A 17,422-nucleotide genomic window follows, 5' to 3' on the forward strand; every position below is an offset into this window, starting at 1 on the left:
TATATGTGTTGTTACTCGTGTACACAACAGGTAGCAGATTCAACGCTAACACTTGACAGGTTCAGAGCATAGCTGCAACCGTTTAGCTACAGGGAGGTCAGACGCATAACAAGCTTTCTTTTGCAATTTTACAGTGGTCTCCCCTATTGCTGATTTACGACTTCGGCTTTCAGTTTTCCTCCAATTTTTCACACAAGATGTCTACGTTATTCAAAATATTTAAAACAAATAAAAGCCTTCAATAAACAAATGTCTTTTCCAATCACTTTAGCATTTCAGGTAGCAACTCGATGTAAAAAAAGTTTGAAAAACGAATCTCACATTCCAGATATTAATAATAAAGCCTTCAACACTACTTTATTTTAAATCATACCCATTCCTTCAAAGGGATATCACTGTGAGAATTTTGAGCAGGAGGTAATCGCCGTGATTTTTTCATTCAATTCAGCCCTCGCCTTAATCATCACGCAGAGTTGCCGTTCCATGCTTTCACATACAATTTGATCGGGCTATGCTGGTTCCAGTCATATCTCTGCACGGAGGTTGCCCTACGTTGCATAAATTAAGGACGTGAACACATCATTTCCCGCCTTTTTCTACTGTGCTCTTTTAGGGCGAATATCGGTCGTTATATACTACTGTATATACATAAACATAGTACCGTAAATAGTAGATTTAACATGAATGACAATTTCTTACGTATACATGACTGATTCTTGAGTATAGATTATTTACATTTGCATTTGAAATTGCAAATACGTTATATTGCGTATATATTACTTCTATTCGCAAAACTTAAAAAATATATTTGTACAACTGTTTATAGCAGCACAGAAACTGCTCGATTTTAGTAAACTAGTGTACACGAATACTGCTTACTGTATTTGTGAACAATTAAATTTAAATTCCCTTCCACATGTCCCCTTATCTGTGCCACAAGGTACTGAATGATCTCAATGAATGACCATGGGCTACTATAAATGGCAAAATCAGGTTACGTGCTACTTTATAAGAGCCGTCAAGTTGTCAGTGGTTTCTGTTTTCATTCATTCGTGGGTCAGATATTATCCGCCTACAGGAGCGAGATGTTCAGTGAATAATTTGTAATTAGGAGGTGACTGAAAATGGAGCAGTAATTATACATCTGTTACTAGACCAGTGGAATAAATCAACCGCTCACAAGGTAATAATTCAATAATAATAATAATAATAATCACAAAATAACAAAAAATAATGGCAGTAAAATATCTTAATCATTATCATCTCCATTCAAATACCACTTAACTATCCGCCAATTAACAACCTTGAAATAAAATATCAAAGTGTAGCAGCATCATTGTGATACTTATACTACATCATAAACATTGAACTTAAACACAGTCGGGATTCAGAAATATGTGTTTTCGTTCAGGTCCGAACTGCACGCTTCATCAGCGTTCTTTATACTTTTAGCTCAACGTATTGTATACTTTTTCATAGTATTTTAATATCACTTCACAAAAGAAGTGTAGTTGTGAAGTTTTGTGAAAATTCGTAAGTTTCAAATCTTAAAACCAACCAAATTGAGTATCAACGTTAATGCCAATACTCTCTATTGAGTATATTGTTTTAATTCAAATCGTAACTCCACTTTAATGTTTGTTATAATGTACTCCTGTTAAATATTTATTTACATATTATGCAATACCGTTCATTTATTACCTATTTCTCAAAACGCGTAGTTTTTTAGTTAAATGTATTAATTAGTTAAAATATACGACTTCAATAGCAATTTTAAGCAATCAGTATATTTTCTCAGTACTTTCAGACTAGTTTTGCCTATTTCAAGTGCGTGGTCCAGAATTTGGACATGAACCCATTTATGCCTAGCGCCTAGAAAAAAGACCTTGGAAAACAGCGTTAACCCAGATGAGACACCGCATGATGCGGCGTCTCATCTGGGTCTGCGCTGTTTGCTTAAAGGAATTTCTGTAAGAAATATTCTAAATATAAAAATAAATATACTAGACATCCCTAATTTTGGAAATAAATTGATCCAATTTAGAAGGATGGGAGAGTCCACTAGGCATAAATGGGTTAAGAACGGTACAGTAAGTAGTACATGATCATTAGACCATTTCATTTACGCACGCGCGGTATCTGCGTGGTTCTAATAGTATTATATTCATCAATAAATATACAAAACATTAATTTAAAAGTAAATCTAAACTTTTACGCCTCATTCTTGCAGCATGACCATAGCAGCAAATTTAGAACACATAAAGGCTGTCAAGTGTTCTATTGTTAGCTACTCTGAACCAAGCCTCTTAATTTCAGTTTCGCAACGTTCTTACTTGTTGCTCATCGAAACAATATTTCTTATTGCCCAATTTACTAAATGCAAAACAATACACTGTTTAAATAAAACACATGTAATCGATAAATACTCGCGGTTAGTGCACATACTGGTTGTATTATTCATATAGGTGTAGTTAGCAATTGCACACAAACGCGTTTAAAGTTAGTGTATTTGCAGAAAATATGTAAATCAAGGCAGAAAAAATGTCAAGAACTGATGCGAAAATTAAAGCGGATGGTGATTAACATCTTTCGCTTCCGTATCGTCTGGATAAATTCCGGGGACCGTTTCATAAACGATCGTACGACAATGTTAACTTACAAGAGATTTTTGTAATCTTAATTAAGTAGACGAACTAGCTCGCTACGTTCGTCAAATATATATACGGCGCTTAAGATGCCAATGTTAGTAATTAAGTACTGTACAATTATAATCATATGATATGGACTTTAGCAATTATGCATCTTCGAAAAATGTGTCATATCGTAAATGTGTTTTACGATGTTTCTTGAAAAGGTCCCATTCGTAGATACGTTTTTTTTACAAAGCTGTCTTATATGAGGTTAAGGTGGATACCCGATATAATTGCGCATATTTCCTATGTTAGGAGATGCAAACTTACAAAAATGGTTGATGTCCACCAATAATTGTCGTGTACACATGCGAAATAAAATGTACATATTTGTCATTACATTTAGAGTAATTTAAATAATATTGCGAATACATTTCCTACAAAATACGTGTACTGGAGGTAACCAAGAACACTCTTTAGTGAGTGCGTGTCATTAACATAATGTTTTATTCATTCACACAATGAAGTAATTTGTGTATTGAGCCCTCCTTTATATATAACACTTACTAAGCTCCAATTTACTGGACATATGTCGATGAAAACGTAAAAATTGTATTAAAGATGAGAACTTAAGTTCTCGTCATGAGAACTATGGTTTTCACAGATTATTTTACGTCGGTCGAAACCTTGGTTTTCAAATAAGAACCTAGTCTATCGCCGCTTGATGCACATTTTATTTTATTATTTGGGTTCTGGTGAAAACCTATGATATCGAATAAAACTTGTGTTCTGGAAGCCATGTGCAATCTTCAAGCGAGAACCTATGTTCTCATGGTGTTCGAAGAATCTAGGGTCCGAGATGTTTTCTTAGTAGCGACCAAAAATATGGGGTAAATTAATCACGTGAATCTACATTTGGCCACCATGCCTACGTTTTGGGAAAACATATTTTAAACATATTTTCTTCAATGCAGTTTGTCTGTTTTAGAAGATATTGTTTTAAACTTATTTTGGACATTTTGCAATATTTATTTTCTACTCAATATTTAAAGCTATCCAACAGCTGAACGTTATTCAAAACATTTAACTTATTAAGTGATCAATTATAGCAATTTGATTTCACCTGCAATTTATATAATTTTCATTTTACAATATCGGATTAAATATTAATAACAATCATTAGATTTGAGCGTGTTTTTACTTAAATACGGTTCATGACGCGCTGAAAATATCCAATTTAAGTGTATTTAAGTAGTGCTTTAAAGATAACTTTGATCGCAGCAAATTCCATCATGTTTAGTTCTGATGCATGGCGTAACTGCATAGGCCAGTACAAGTCTGTATATATGTACGTATATGTTTTACCTTGTGGTTAAGGGTAACCCATGACAGTGCACGCAGTGATTTCCAAGGGGTCCTTTTTGCTGAAGAAACAGCAGGAGGAAGAGACAGTGAAAAAAAGCAACCCGTGTACGATACCCTAACTCTTTACGAAGAGGCCCTTAGTTTCTGTCACTTGCTCTGTGTAAAGCATCAATACATGCGAGATTGCCTGGGTTTATTGCTAATTTATCTCTAGTTGGGTGGGAAACGCAATGAGCGTCTTGAAAGCATGTATGCATTTAATGTCAGACATTGTGGCATTAACAAAATCGACCAAATCATGTTATTGTCCCCGACCGGTTTCACCGGAGGGGACTTATGGTTTGCGCTCCGTCAGTCAGTCTGTCTGTAAGTCAGTCAGTCTGTCCGTTACACTTTTCTGGATCCTGCGATAACTTAACAAGTTCTTAATATTTTTTCATGAAACTTGAACATGGATAGATGGCAATATGGACATTATGCACGTCATTTCTATTTGTACCTACGTCAAAAATTATGGTTGCCATGGCAACAAATAGACTAGAAAGACTGCTGAAAATGGTGGTTTTCTGGATCCTGCGATAACATTAAAAGTTCTTCGTATGTTTTCATGGAACTTGAAACATGAATAGATGTCAATATGGACATTATGCACGTCATTTCATTTTGTTCCTACGTCAAAAATTCCGGTTGTAATGGCAACGAATATATATATATATATATATAAATCTGACAATGGTGGAATTTCTGACAATGGTGGAGCCGGTAGAGGACCATACTGCTTGACAATCTCTTGTTTAATCTCTGTTTAAGTATGTTTTATTTATGATATATATCTTATGACAGAAATGGTGCCACACACCGAATTGGAAATCCAAGGTTTATGTACCTAAATTTCCATTTACACTGTATTCAAAGTAGTAATCATTTTGAACTTGAACAAACATATACGCTTGTTTCAATCAGTATATAGCTTCGTGTGCAGTGCAGGAATTCAAATAATGCATATACATTAACTTTTCAGTATATGTAAAGTTGCACTAACTAACAAAAATAGTTTCCCAAAGCCGACAACCCTATAAAAACAGTTGCAAAACATACAACAACCTAGCACAAATAGACACACGTGCTTGTAGACATTCGTATCGACTCGACGCGTTTTCTTTGTCATGTTTTTGTTTTTGCTCTCATACTGTCTCTGTTTTCAAATGTGTCTGCCTTTCATCTTTCATTTGAACATTAAATTTAAATGATAGACCTTACATTTACAACTTGATTGTGTCTAGTAATCTACTAAACTTCGGACATTGCGATATTGTATTGGTAGGAGTACGATTTAGTTACCGGATAATGCTCTTGATTCATAGGGTTTTTTTCCTGTGAAATTATTGGAAATTTCTAACCTATTAATACATTTTATTAATCGTTCAAAGAATCCAATGTGGTTTTTTGAAAACGTTAAGCCCTATGATTTATTTCCGGAATATAAATATGTTATTGCCAAATCCGCGAATATAAAGCAAGTGGTCCGAGTGACTTGAGAGCTTTCGCATTGAACACTTCACCGGTCAGTGGGGCAGTGAGTTTTATTTTACTTAGCTTACATGATTTTTTATTTGTTTAAATAGGCTACTTATTCAAAAACATAAACTGATACGTCGGAATACAATTCATTTATCAAATACAATTAAATTATTTAATGCTATATTAACATTCACTCGTCTATAAACAATATTTTGATCGGTAGCTATCATTTTCATTTAACTACTAGCCATTTCCTTCTTTTTTTGTTTCAACTATAAAAACAAACATATAAATAAAATACATGAGATCATTCCTTTATTTCAATTTTCTAAGTATTCTTCATGATTTTGTAATTTATGGCATATACTTAAAAGTTATTTGCTACTTCTTAGTAAACATGCTTGTCCTGTTTAAGAAGTATGTAAGACTAACGAAATACATTAAATATTTATTACAATTTACAAAGAATTTTCTTCACAGTGCTTCATATTTGCAAGTTTATAACAATTTTATAATTATTTGATTTTTTTTTTATATTTAAAACATCATATAAGGATTGCGCAATACAATTGTTATTTCTTTATTTTGCTAAATATTTACCCACTCTCAAAGCTATACATAATAACAAAGATAAACATATAACATTTATAAGTAAATTACAATTTACTTTTTGTGGCGCAATTTTAATTAAACCTTGTTTTTCAGCGAAATAATTGGCCTTAATGTTTTGAAACGTAGCACACTTGCTTAGGTCTAAGTCATTTGTATGCATTTGCGATGCAATTAACCCATTTATGCCTAGCGTCTAGAAAAACGGCCTTTGCAAAATGCGGCGTCTCATCAGGGTCTGCGCTGTTTGCTTAAAGGAATTTCTGTAAGAAATGTTCCAAATATAGAAATAAATATACTAGACATCCCTAATTGTGAAAATAAATTGATCTAATTTTGAAGGATGGGAGAGTCCACTAGGCATAAATGGGTTAAACTGATCAGTACAGAAGTGAGTTCAAAACTAATCGGTACAGAAATGTTCGCAGCAGCATGATAACATGCTGTATTTACATTTACGAATACAAGCTACAGATGCATAATTTGCCAAGTAATTTAACCCATTTATGCTTAGCGTCTAGAAAATAGGCTTTGGCAAACAGCGTAGATCCTGATGAGACGCCGCATGATGCGGCGTCTCATCAGGGTCTGTGCTGTTTGCTTAAAGGAATTTCTGTAAGAAATATTCTAAATATAGAAATAAATATACTAGACATCCCTAATTTTTGAAATAAATGGATCCAATTTAGAAGGATGGGAGAGTCCACTCGACATAAATGGGTTAAACACTACAGCACGAAAAGACTAGGAAATCGAACGCACTGGAATGTCGATTTTGGTAAATTGCACAAGAAGCAAATTGTCAATGATATAAAGTCTAATAATTTGTTTAGATAGTTTATTAGACTGGAAATGCATTAAACGCAAAACCTGCGACTTCAATAGTTTTTCATTTCATGCACGGTTTTTGAGCATTTAATCTCAAATGTCAAATTTCGACATTGTACTCCGAAGGGAACATATTCATTCTGCTCACACAACAGTCCGTTTAACACATAAACGTTGTCGATGTTGATAATATTGTTAACAATGTGTCCGTGCTATTTTTGTTACACAAGACGCAATTTTAGCAGATGTCATTTCAGGAATACAGCGCCTGTTTTTGTGAGACTCAGACAGAAAAAGAGAGACATATTATTTCATTTGAAGTCTAATTAACTTAGTAGTCTTTTTAAAAAGACTTCTTGTTCGTTTTTTTTAATAACGCCTTAAACAATAGAAATATGTGTATCAGTTGAAATTGTTTAACATATAAGAATACAGTTTAAATAAATATCATCATGCATAGTGCAGTAATCACACATATTAGTTTAGAAGCGACACATTTTGACACGAATCGCACTAAGTCATATTAATCGGAACCAGTATAAGCGTTACAAGTATGAGGTAGTAACCCGTACCATGCACCTTTAATCAGAACCAGTATGCGCGTTACAAACATAAGGTAGTAACCCTTACCATGAACCTTTAAGCGGAACCAGTATGCGCGTTCTAAGTATAAGGTAGTAACCCTTACCATGTACCTTTAATCGGAACCAGTATGCGCGTTACAAGTATACGGTAGTAACCCGTACCATGCACCTTTAATCGGAACCAGTATGCGCGTTACAAGTAAACGGTAGTAACCCGTACCATGCACCTTTAATCGGAACCAGTATGCGCGTTACAAGTAAACGATAGTAACCCGTACCATGCACCTTTAATCGGAACCAGTATGCGCGTTACAAGTGTAAGGTAGTAACCCTTATCATGTACCTTTAATCGGAACCAGTGTGCGCGTTACAAGTAAAAGGTAGTAACCCTTAACATGTACCTTTAATCGGAACCAGTATGCGCGTTACAAAGTTAAAGGTATTAACCCTTACTATGTACCTTTAATCGGAACCAGTATGCGCGTTCTAAGTATGAGGTAGTAACTCTTACCATGTCCACTAAAAATGTGCAGCTCCATGAGATACACATGCATGCCAAATATCAAGTTGCTATCTTCAATATTCAAATAGTGATGGCCAAACTTTAACGAAGGTTAAAGTTTTAGGAACGAAAAATACAATGATATTTGACCTTTGACATTGAAGGATTACCTTGACCTTGAAATTTCACCACTCAAAATGCGCAGCTCCATAAGATACACATGCATGCCAAATATGAAGTTGCTATCTTCAATATTGCAAAAGTTATAAAACTTTAACCAAGGTTAAAGTTTTGTGACACACACATACAATAACTGACACAATGACAGACAAACAGACGGACAGGCCAAAAACAACATACCCCCGATCTTTCGATCCGGGGGCATAAAAAGAAAAATAGCAGTCCATAATCACTATTGATATATATAACGCTTTTATTAGAAGTTGATGATTAATTGTTAATAAATAACTCCGAATCCACAGTCGTTTAGCACTAAATTAATTTATCGGGTCATACATCATTACCTGTATGGCCTTCAATACTTACAATTAATTATATAAGACATGATTTTATTATAATTATGATATTTATCGATTATAACCTGTAAAAACCAACACGAATCAGGCGATTGTAAGCTGAATACTAATGTTAAAACTGACATTATTTCAGGAAATCAACTGTGGACAGCAACTGTGGCTAATCTTTACTCATATTCATTTAGATTGGTTTTTGTAGAGACCGGCTCAGTTATTTTGTTTGGTGATATTTGTTGTTAATTCGCAAAGCAAAATTAACCTACGCATTTCGTTGTCTATTTTCAGCTAGACGATCAACAGCCCTTCAAGATGCGTCCGGACATTACGTGCGCCTCCATTGGTGAGGGCAATCTTCTACTTTTCTGCCTTCATGAGCTGCAATCTAAAAACATCTCAATCAACGTCGTGTTTACGAACAGCGAGGGGTCCGAGGCGTTTTGCATACAGAACGGGATCCCATGCTACAAAAGAAACGCGAACTTGGTTGAAATCTTGGAGAGGTTCGAAACTGACTATTTGTTTAGCATTTCAAATCCTACAATTCTGAAAAATGACGTTCTGAAGCTTCCACGGAGAGAGACCATCAATTACCATGATAGCCCCCTTCCAGCGTATGCTGGTGTTCATGCTACTTCGTGGGCAATCATGCGCGGTGAGAAGACGCACGGTATCAGTTGGCATGTTGTCGAGGTTGGCATCGACACCGGAGACATCCTAGAGAGCGAGGCCGTAGACATCCTGGAAGAGGACTCCGCACTGACCTTAAATCTGAAATGCATTGAGGCCGCCAAGCGAGCATTTGAACGTCTGACAAACGACATCGTCTGCAATAAGCTACAGTATAGGAAACAAGACGAGAGCGACCGATCCTACTTCGGGCTGTATGCCATCCCGCCGGACGTCGGTGTTTTGAAGTTCACAGAAGATGTCGACACAATCTACAATTCTGCAAGAGCATTAGAATTCGGACACCACGACAATGCGCTAGGCAGTCCAAAGATTAAAACAGCAAACGGTACATGTTTCATTGTAACGAACGTGTCAAAGGCTCCACTTAGCTCCAGAACATCCCATTCAGCACCCGGAACTATTTTGGATGTATTCGATGATACTGTTGTTGTTGCTACAAAGACCGAACCGATTCAAGTATCTGTCGCGGATCTCCATGGCAACCACATTCCACAAAACAGATTCAAGGACTATTGCTTAGAGGTTGGTCATGCCCTGGACAGCCGTTTTGATGGAAACGAAGCCGATCTGTTAGCCTTCCGAAAGAAAGAAACCTTTTGGAGAAACAAGATGGTACATTACGAGCCGACCATGTTTTATCGCCAGAAGATGAATGTCGTAGCCAGCATCATTAATTTTTCGAATAAGATAGCGGTAAAGTCGGTGGTCATTGACTTAAAAAGAGCAATGCTTGAGTCTCCATGCGTAGAAGAGTACAGTACATTTTTGCAAACCTGCTTTGTTGCCTTTTTAGCAAGAATCAACTGCACATCGACGGTTCATGTTGGTATACTCGCCGACAAGAAATCCATTCCTAACGACTGCCAAGACCTGTACAGCAGCATTGCTCACTGTACCTTTAATTTGGACTGCAGCGCCAGGACAAACGATGTTATCGACAAATGCATGCGAGAAATACAGCAATACAAAGACGCAGGGACTTACTTACACGATATGTTTTACAGATATCCTGTGCTCAGGGGCACCCGAAGATTCCCTCATCACAATATCGTGATGTCAGGTCCGCGACCTAGCAGCCTGACAGATGGTAAACTACAAGACATTCTATTCGATTGCAACGTCTTGTTATTCTTTGGCGACAAGAATGGCACCGAACTACAGGTAATGTACCACGAGAGACCAGCGCAGGACTTCAGCCACATAACTGATGTCCTACAACATTTCTCAACATTTTTGAATGAGATGTCGGACGCTAAAGAAAGCCAACCCTTGCAGAGCATATCCTTGGTAACTTCAAGCGACATGGACAAGTTCTACGCTGTCCCTGGTAACATTCAGACAAAAGAGGAGACACAAGAAAGCCTCGCTGGTTTGGTAGATAAACAATGTCAACTTACTCCAATGAGTATCGCAATAAAATCCACGACTTCTATGATGACATACAATAAACTTTCAGCAGAAATAAACGCACTTGCTAACAAAATAACTGAACGTGCCAAATGCGCACGAGACTGTTCAAAACAAGTAATTGGTATTCACATGCCAAATTCCATTGCGTATACTGTAACACTTCTTGCAGTGGTTAAAAGCGAGCACGCATTCCTCCCGCTACCGATAGACCTTCCGGCAGACCGAATTGTCTTCACACTGAAAGATGCTATGGTAAGAAAAATGCTGATGACGAAAGAAGTGTATAGCAAATGTGACCTGAATGGATTGACCCCATCAATGTCCGTCAGTTTTGAACATCAAATACTTGATAAGACTGTGGTAATGGTTGAATTTGGCTCTGAGAAAAATGACAATAAAATATATATAAATGGACAAAACGATTACAGTGACATATTTAATGGACAAAGTCCTTCAAAGAATCGAAAGGACCATCACGACGTCAAAGAAAATGACTTCTTGTACCTGATGTACACTTCTGGGTCAACTGGAAGACCAAAAGGTGTAAAAGTAAAGGAATCAGGTGTTATTAACCTGTCACGAGCCCAAATAATGTGCTGGGATCTTGTTCCTGGTGACGTCATTGCACAGTTTGCGTCGATAGGTTTCGACGCTTCTATTTCAGAGATCTTCACTTCCATATTGTCCGGCTCAACACTGGCAGTTCTTGGTTCTACTGAACGTCTTGGAAGCGAATTCGTATCTGCGATAACAAAAATGAAAGCGTCTGTTATTACTTTGCCGCCATCAGCGCTCAACATTTACTCGCCAGATGACTTGCCAACGTTAAAGAAGGTTGTCACTGCGGGGGAGGCGTGCACATTGAACATTGCAAATAAGTGGACCTCACACGGAGGAATAAGGTTCTTCAATGCATATGGGCCAACAGAAGGTACAGTCTGTGCAACTTGCTACGAACATTTTGCTGACACCAGATATGAAGATGTGAACCGCGAACTTCCAATTGGTCGCGCTATCGACGGAGTTCAAGTTTACATTTTTGATGCATACATGCACCCAGTTCCTCCAGATGTTGTGGGCGAATTATGCATCGGTGGCAAGGGTCTTGCGCATGGATATATTGGGCATGCGTCGCATTTTACGAAGGAGAGATTTGTTCAGAATCCTCTGGTTAAGACCAAATCCCTACTCTACAAGACTGGAGATCATGCATTTCAAGATTCCGATGGTAACATCACATACGTTGGCAGGACAGATGACCAGGTGAAGATTCGAGGCAATAGAATTGACCTCAGTGAAATAGAGCAAGTTCTTATTCAACACCCAAAGGTGGAGATGGCTGTGGTAGTGGTTCACAAATGCTCTTCCACCAGCGATCTATCTGTAGCGGCGTATGTTGCGCCAACATTCATCTACATATCAGAGCTTCGTGAATACCTCGCAAAGGTCATCCCAAAGTACATGATGCCAACATTTATACAGAAGCTTGAGGTGAAAGACTTTCCTCAAACGGTAAACGGTAAAATAAACAGAAAGAAGCTCGAACAAGATGAAATTGTGCACGACCAACAGGTGAATGATGGTCACAGCCACCTGAATGACATGCAGTTGACAGTTGCCCGACTGTGGTGCAGGGTTTTTAAATTTGACGAGTCATTTGTCTACTCACTTCACCGTCAAAGTTCCTTTAGCGAACTTGGAGGAAATTCTCTTCAGTTAGTTTTGTTGATGAGGGTGTTGGAAGACGAGTTTAACTTTAAAATTTCCTTCACAGACCTTGGGTCAGCAGATACACTTGAAGAGTTTTCAGATGTAATTAGAAGAAGACGAGATATGCAAGCCAAAAGCGAGATAGAGATTGCCGATTCAGTGACAGATTTGAGGACCATGATTTACCACGACTCAGAGCTTGATAGCAATTTTGTTGCCAATCCGGAACGACGTCGGTCCATCCATCTTTTGGACTTTTCTTCCATGACATGCAAAATGGGAACATCGAAGCATCCGAAGAACATTCTTTTATCCGGGGTTACAGGCTTTCTTGGAGCCTTTTTGTTGTCTGAGATCATGGAGCAGTCGAATTCTCATGTTTGCTGTATGGTACGAGAAACTACGGAGACTCGAGGCATCGGAAGAATTATCGAAAACATGCGCAATTATGGGCTTTGGAAGTTTGAGTACGCGCCGAGAATTGCTGTGGTTTTGTCTGACCTGTCGCTAGAAAATCTTGGAATAGCGCCGGATATATATAAGTCGTTGTGCAACGCAATCGATGTTGTTTTCATGAACGCTGCTATGATGAATTTCAATACACCATACGAAGACCATAGAGTTGCCAATGTCATTGGTACAAAAGAGTTCATTCGTTTTGCCACGACTGGGGTTCAAAAATACCTGTTCACGACGTCTTCGCTTAGCGTATTTTTGTTCCCAGATGTGAAGATTGGAAAGGATGGCCAAAGACTTGTGCTAAGTGAGTCCGACTTTATGGAAGATCCCCTTAACCTAGAAGGCGGTTATGCACAGAGCAAATGGGCAAGTGAGCGTCTTGTGCTTCAAGCTCTGGATTCTTTACCTGGTGGAGCAATTTTCCGACCAGCCCGCGTCTCTGGACAAAGTATAGATGGTGTCGGTCCGAAAAACGATTTATTTGCGAGCATCATGCTCGGCATGTCTAAAATGGGCTCATATCCAGACATGGACTTCCCTTTTGACTTGACACCCGTCGACTTCTGCGCTAAAGCGATGATCGAGATCACCTTAAAAATTTGCAACGAGGACGAAAGCCAAAGTATGCCTCGTGTGTATCATCTGTTTAATCGAGATACTATTGAATTCCGCGAACTGTTCGATGGGATGGACATGCAGCCACTTCCGCTTGACGACTGGAGATGTCAGCTGCGGAAGTTAGAAGGGAACAAAGAGCTGCTGCCTCTGACACCTTTCTTCATGTCGAACTTTTGGGATAGAGCCCCGGACTGGCCAATCTTCGACACGGCCAATACGGACGCTTATACGTCAAACCATTCCAAGGGCCTTCTGAAATCTACAAAAGAACTGTTGCCAATTTACAAACGCTACTTTGGTTTGTAAAGGATATGACTCGCGATTCTTTTGACGAATGCATCGATGTGTATTGTTCAATGTTATGAAGAGATGACAGTAGTATCTCAATATCAGTTAAACATATAGTATCAAATATAAGACGTTGAGTGTGTCGATAGGACACGTATGACCATGATTTACACAAGTGTAAATATGTAAATAATAACATAGACATATGTATAAAGGTAAAGATAACAGAGATCGTATCCAAACTGTGAGCGTGTATAACTAATTGTGTATTGACACAGTTCTTATTCGGAATATTTACAAAACTTTCATAACTAGTTTTACTGTATATAAATTGTTAACAATAACTGACTATTTTTGTAAATAAATAATTGCGAGTTTTTAGCTTGGGCGTAGCCCGTACACCACGTTTGTCTGTGATCTTGTTTAATGTGATGTTTAATTTATTATATGTAAATATGCATTTTGTCGGCTTAATTTGACCCATTTAACACTTTATATATATTCAGCTCAACGAATGCAATTGTAAATAACTAAGGAGAAGGTCCGTTAAACCAATGTTCCAATACGTAACTTGAACGTTTTTTCCAACAAAATGATTTTAATATTATAAAGTAAACGATGCCAATGAAAAGAAAGAAAATGTGTCGTTTCCAAGTGAAGCAAACATCGTGTCATAAATTCACCATTTTTCTTTAATAATTGTATTGATCTTATCTGACACACAAATAATTTAATGTTTTTTTTTCAAATAACATAACATCGTAGTTAGTATATGTGTTTATTTTTATTGTAGTTATATAGTGTATGACTTTATTAAATCTTGTTTTAATACAATGATTTTATTATTAACCAACTCCCTTAATATATTTCTTAAGCTTCTGGTTAGTTCGTATACATGTATTTTTAAATTATTGTTTCAATTACGTTAATATTGCTAACATGCGTATTAGGTGTGTGTTAGTCAACAATGTACATTGCATAGAACATTTTATCTAAAGAGTTCGCTGCATTTAGGATTTCCCAATGAGCTGCATGGGAACGGACTCAGACTTTAAATTGTTTAAAAAAAACATGTGAAAATAAGGTATAATTAAAAATCTAATAAATGTCAGTGAATGAATGAGCTTTGACTGATTAAATAAACATTGCAGTGTTATATATGTTTTAGAAAATGGCTAAGCATAAACTTTACAGCTTGTCTTAAAATTAGCATTCATACTAATTTGATTTTCTGTCACATTTTATTTGGATTATTGAGTCTGTAATGCATTTAAAATGATATGTTTAACCCATGTTTAGCCTATCGTCTAGAAAAAAGGCATTGGCAACCAGCGTAGACCCAGCTGAGACGCCGCATGATGCGGCGCCTCATCAGGGTCAACGCTGTTTGCTTAAAGGAATTTCTGAAAGAAATATTCTAAATATAGAAATAAATATACAAGACATCCTTAATTTTGGAAATAAATTGATCCAATTTAGAAGGATGGGAGAGTCCACTAGGCATAAATGGGTTAATCTCGTTAAGGCTTTCGATGAGAATAGGCTCGTCGCGTTGTATGTGTTTCAATTGTTCGCAGAACAATTATTAACTATAATGTAATTTTTGTTAAAATAAAGTAGCAAAAATAAAATGTGTGATTGTTTCAGTGGGAGTCGCACGCGATTTAAGTCATGCTCTGAGAAAACTGGGCATAATGCATGTGCGTAAAGTGTCGTCCCAGATTAGCCTGTGCAGTTCGCACAGTCTAATTAGGGACGATACATTCCGCCTAAACTTGATTTTCGGTAAGGAGGGACTTGCTTGAAACTAAAAATACCATAAAAGCGGAAAGTGTCGTCCCTGATTAGCCTGTGCGGACTGCACAGGCTAATCTGGGATGACACTTTACGCAAATGCATTACGCTCAGTTTTCTCAGAACAAGGCTCATGTACATGTATTGGAGTAATCCGACTCCAGAAACACTACTAGGTGACAAATTCTTATCAACTCACGCTTATTGTGGATTTAAGGCATACGACCAATTTTCTATACAATACTTGAGTCGTAGGCCTATTGAGGCATCGAAAGTTAAATTGTATTCTTGTTTCATTTCCTATTGCAATAGTTTGGCATCAGTTATTACATCAAAATAACATCATTATGTCAATGTTACTTTAGGAATACCAAAAGACACGTGATTCCTTATCTAGTAAAGAAATACAAAACATGGAATACCACCCCATGACGATAATACCATTCTATACATAGATGGTGACGTCACTACAGTATTGTCAGTAAGACCGGTGTGTACACAATGCGATAATACAACATTTCGAAAACATCAAAATGAGTTAAGCTATGGTCACAGCCTTGGAACGAGGCTAATCAGGGACGACACTTTCAGCCTAAAATTGATTTTTTTTTAAGAAGGGGCTTTCTGTAAACGATAAATACTATACAAGCGGAAAGTGTCGTCACTGATTAGCCTGTGCGAACTGCACAGGCTTATCTGGGACGACACTTTAAGAACATGCATTAAACCCTCTTTCACAGAGCACGGCCCATATGTATACGTGTATCTTCATATGCTTAGACAGCAGAATACATACATACATACATACATACATACATACATATATATATATATATATATATATAGTCCGCGTCGCCATTCGTTTCAAATAAACGTATCAAGAAATACCATTAGACATTAAACATGTACACATGATTACTTAAGAAAAAATGCACATACGCTGCCAGTATTCAATTTATATACGTGTTAACCAAACCTAAAATCAAGTATTTTGGTTATCAAGCCCCGGAGTCATCAATGGTTCAATGGTTTAACAGAGTAATATGGCATTTCGGCTTTCACAGCATTGGCGTCTACATATCTGCAGTCACCATAAAATCGTATTAAATAGTTATGTAATTATATACGTTTACCGAAAAGCTTTGCCGATGAATCATGAAGACTTAAAATAACGCTGGGTCTGTTGTGAATCTATAGGAATTTTCAACATTTTGTCATCATTTTTTCTGTTTACAGAAGTTCGGTCATGCCAACCGTTTGCAGTAAAGTAGACACTTGTGAACTATGTTCGTGTTCAGATTGTTAATGAATGTTAAACGTTCACTTTTTAACAAGGGAGTTGTACGACGAAAGAAAACAGCGCTACTGGAAAAATGCACAAATGTGTTAACAATACTTAAGTAAGTAATCACGAAAACCGTATCAAGTTAACATAACTAAGTAAAAGTTAACTAATAAAGGATACTATGAATTAAGTTTGCAGCATCTTGCATAGGCAATTCATTGATGGACAATCGTATAGCCTTTGAACTAATATTATTTTTGTATGAGATTCATAAAAAATGTATAACATCATGACACCGTGACTATGCACTTCTGTTATGTATAATCGTTACATGGTAGATGGTAAAAAATAAGTTCCCTGTTCGATAGGCCATTCATCACAATTATTCACAATTAATTAATTAACTGTCCTTTGGTCAGGTTTATTACGATGATTGTTCCTTCTCTTCACGATATATGTATGCATGTATATACAATATAAATGATGGACATATAGCTGAAAATCGTTGTTTAATGGCAGCCGGAACTATTATAGTATTTAACACCATTTAGTGTTATCTAATAGCAAGCTACTTTTATGGGCTTAACATAGAA

General features: G+C 36.9%; 1 protein-coding gene and 1 long non-coding RNA gene across 2 annotated transcripts in view; both read left to right on the forward strand.

Annotated features, from left to right (window-relative positions):
* Nucleotides 1-17,422, forward strand: part of LOC127874713 (uncharacterized) — a 73,341-nt gene that overhangs the window by 13,726 nt on the left and 42,193 nt on the right. The window lies entirely within an intron of this gene.
* Nucleotides 1,003-15,381, forward strand: LOC127874707 (linear gramicidin synthase subunit D-like). The gene is made up of 2 exons (XM_052419242.1): nt 1,003-1,183; nt 8,861-15,381. Exon 2 carries the CDS (start codon nt 8,885-8,887, stop codon nt 13,766-13,768), a length of 4,884 nt encoding a protein of 1,627 aa, XP_052275202.1. The 5' UTR covers nt 1,003-1,183; nt 8,861-8,884; the 3' UTR covers nt 13,769-15,381.

The sequence above is a fragment of the Dreissena polymorpha genome, chromosome 3 (genome assembly GCF_020536995.1).
Source record: "Dreissena polymorpha isolate Duluth1 chromosome 3, UMN_Dpol_1.0, whole genome shotgun sequence".
Taxonomy (NCBI): domain Eukaryota; kingdom Metazoa; phylum Mollusca; class Bivalvia; order Myida; family Dreissenidae; genus Dreissena; species Dreissena polymorpha.

Excerpts from the sequence above, each read along its gene's own strand:
- LOC127874707 (XM_052419242.1), top strand. The coding sequence starts at position 8,885 with ATGCGTCCGGACATTACGTGCGCCTCCATTGGTGAGGGCAATCTTCTA.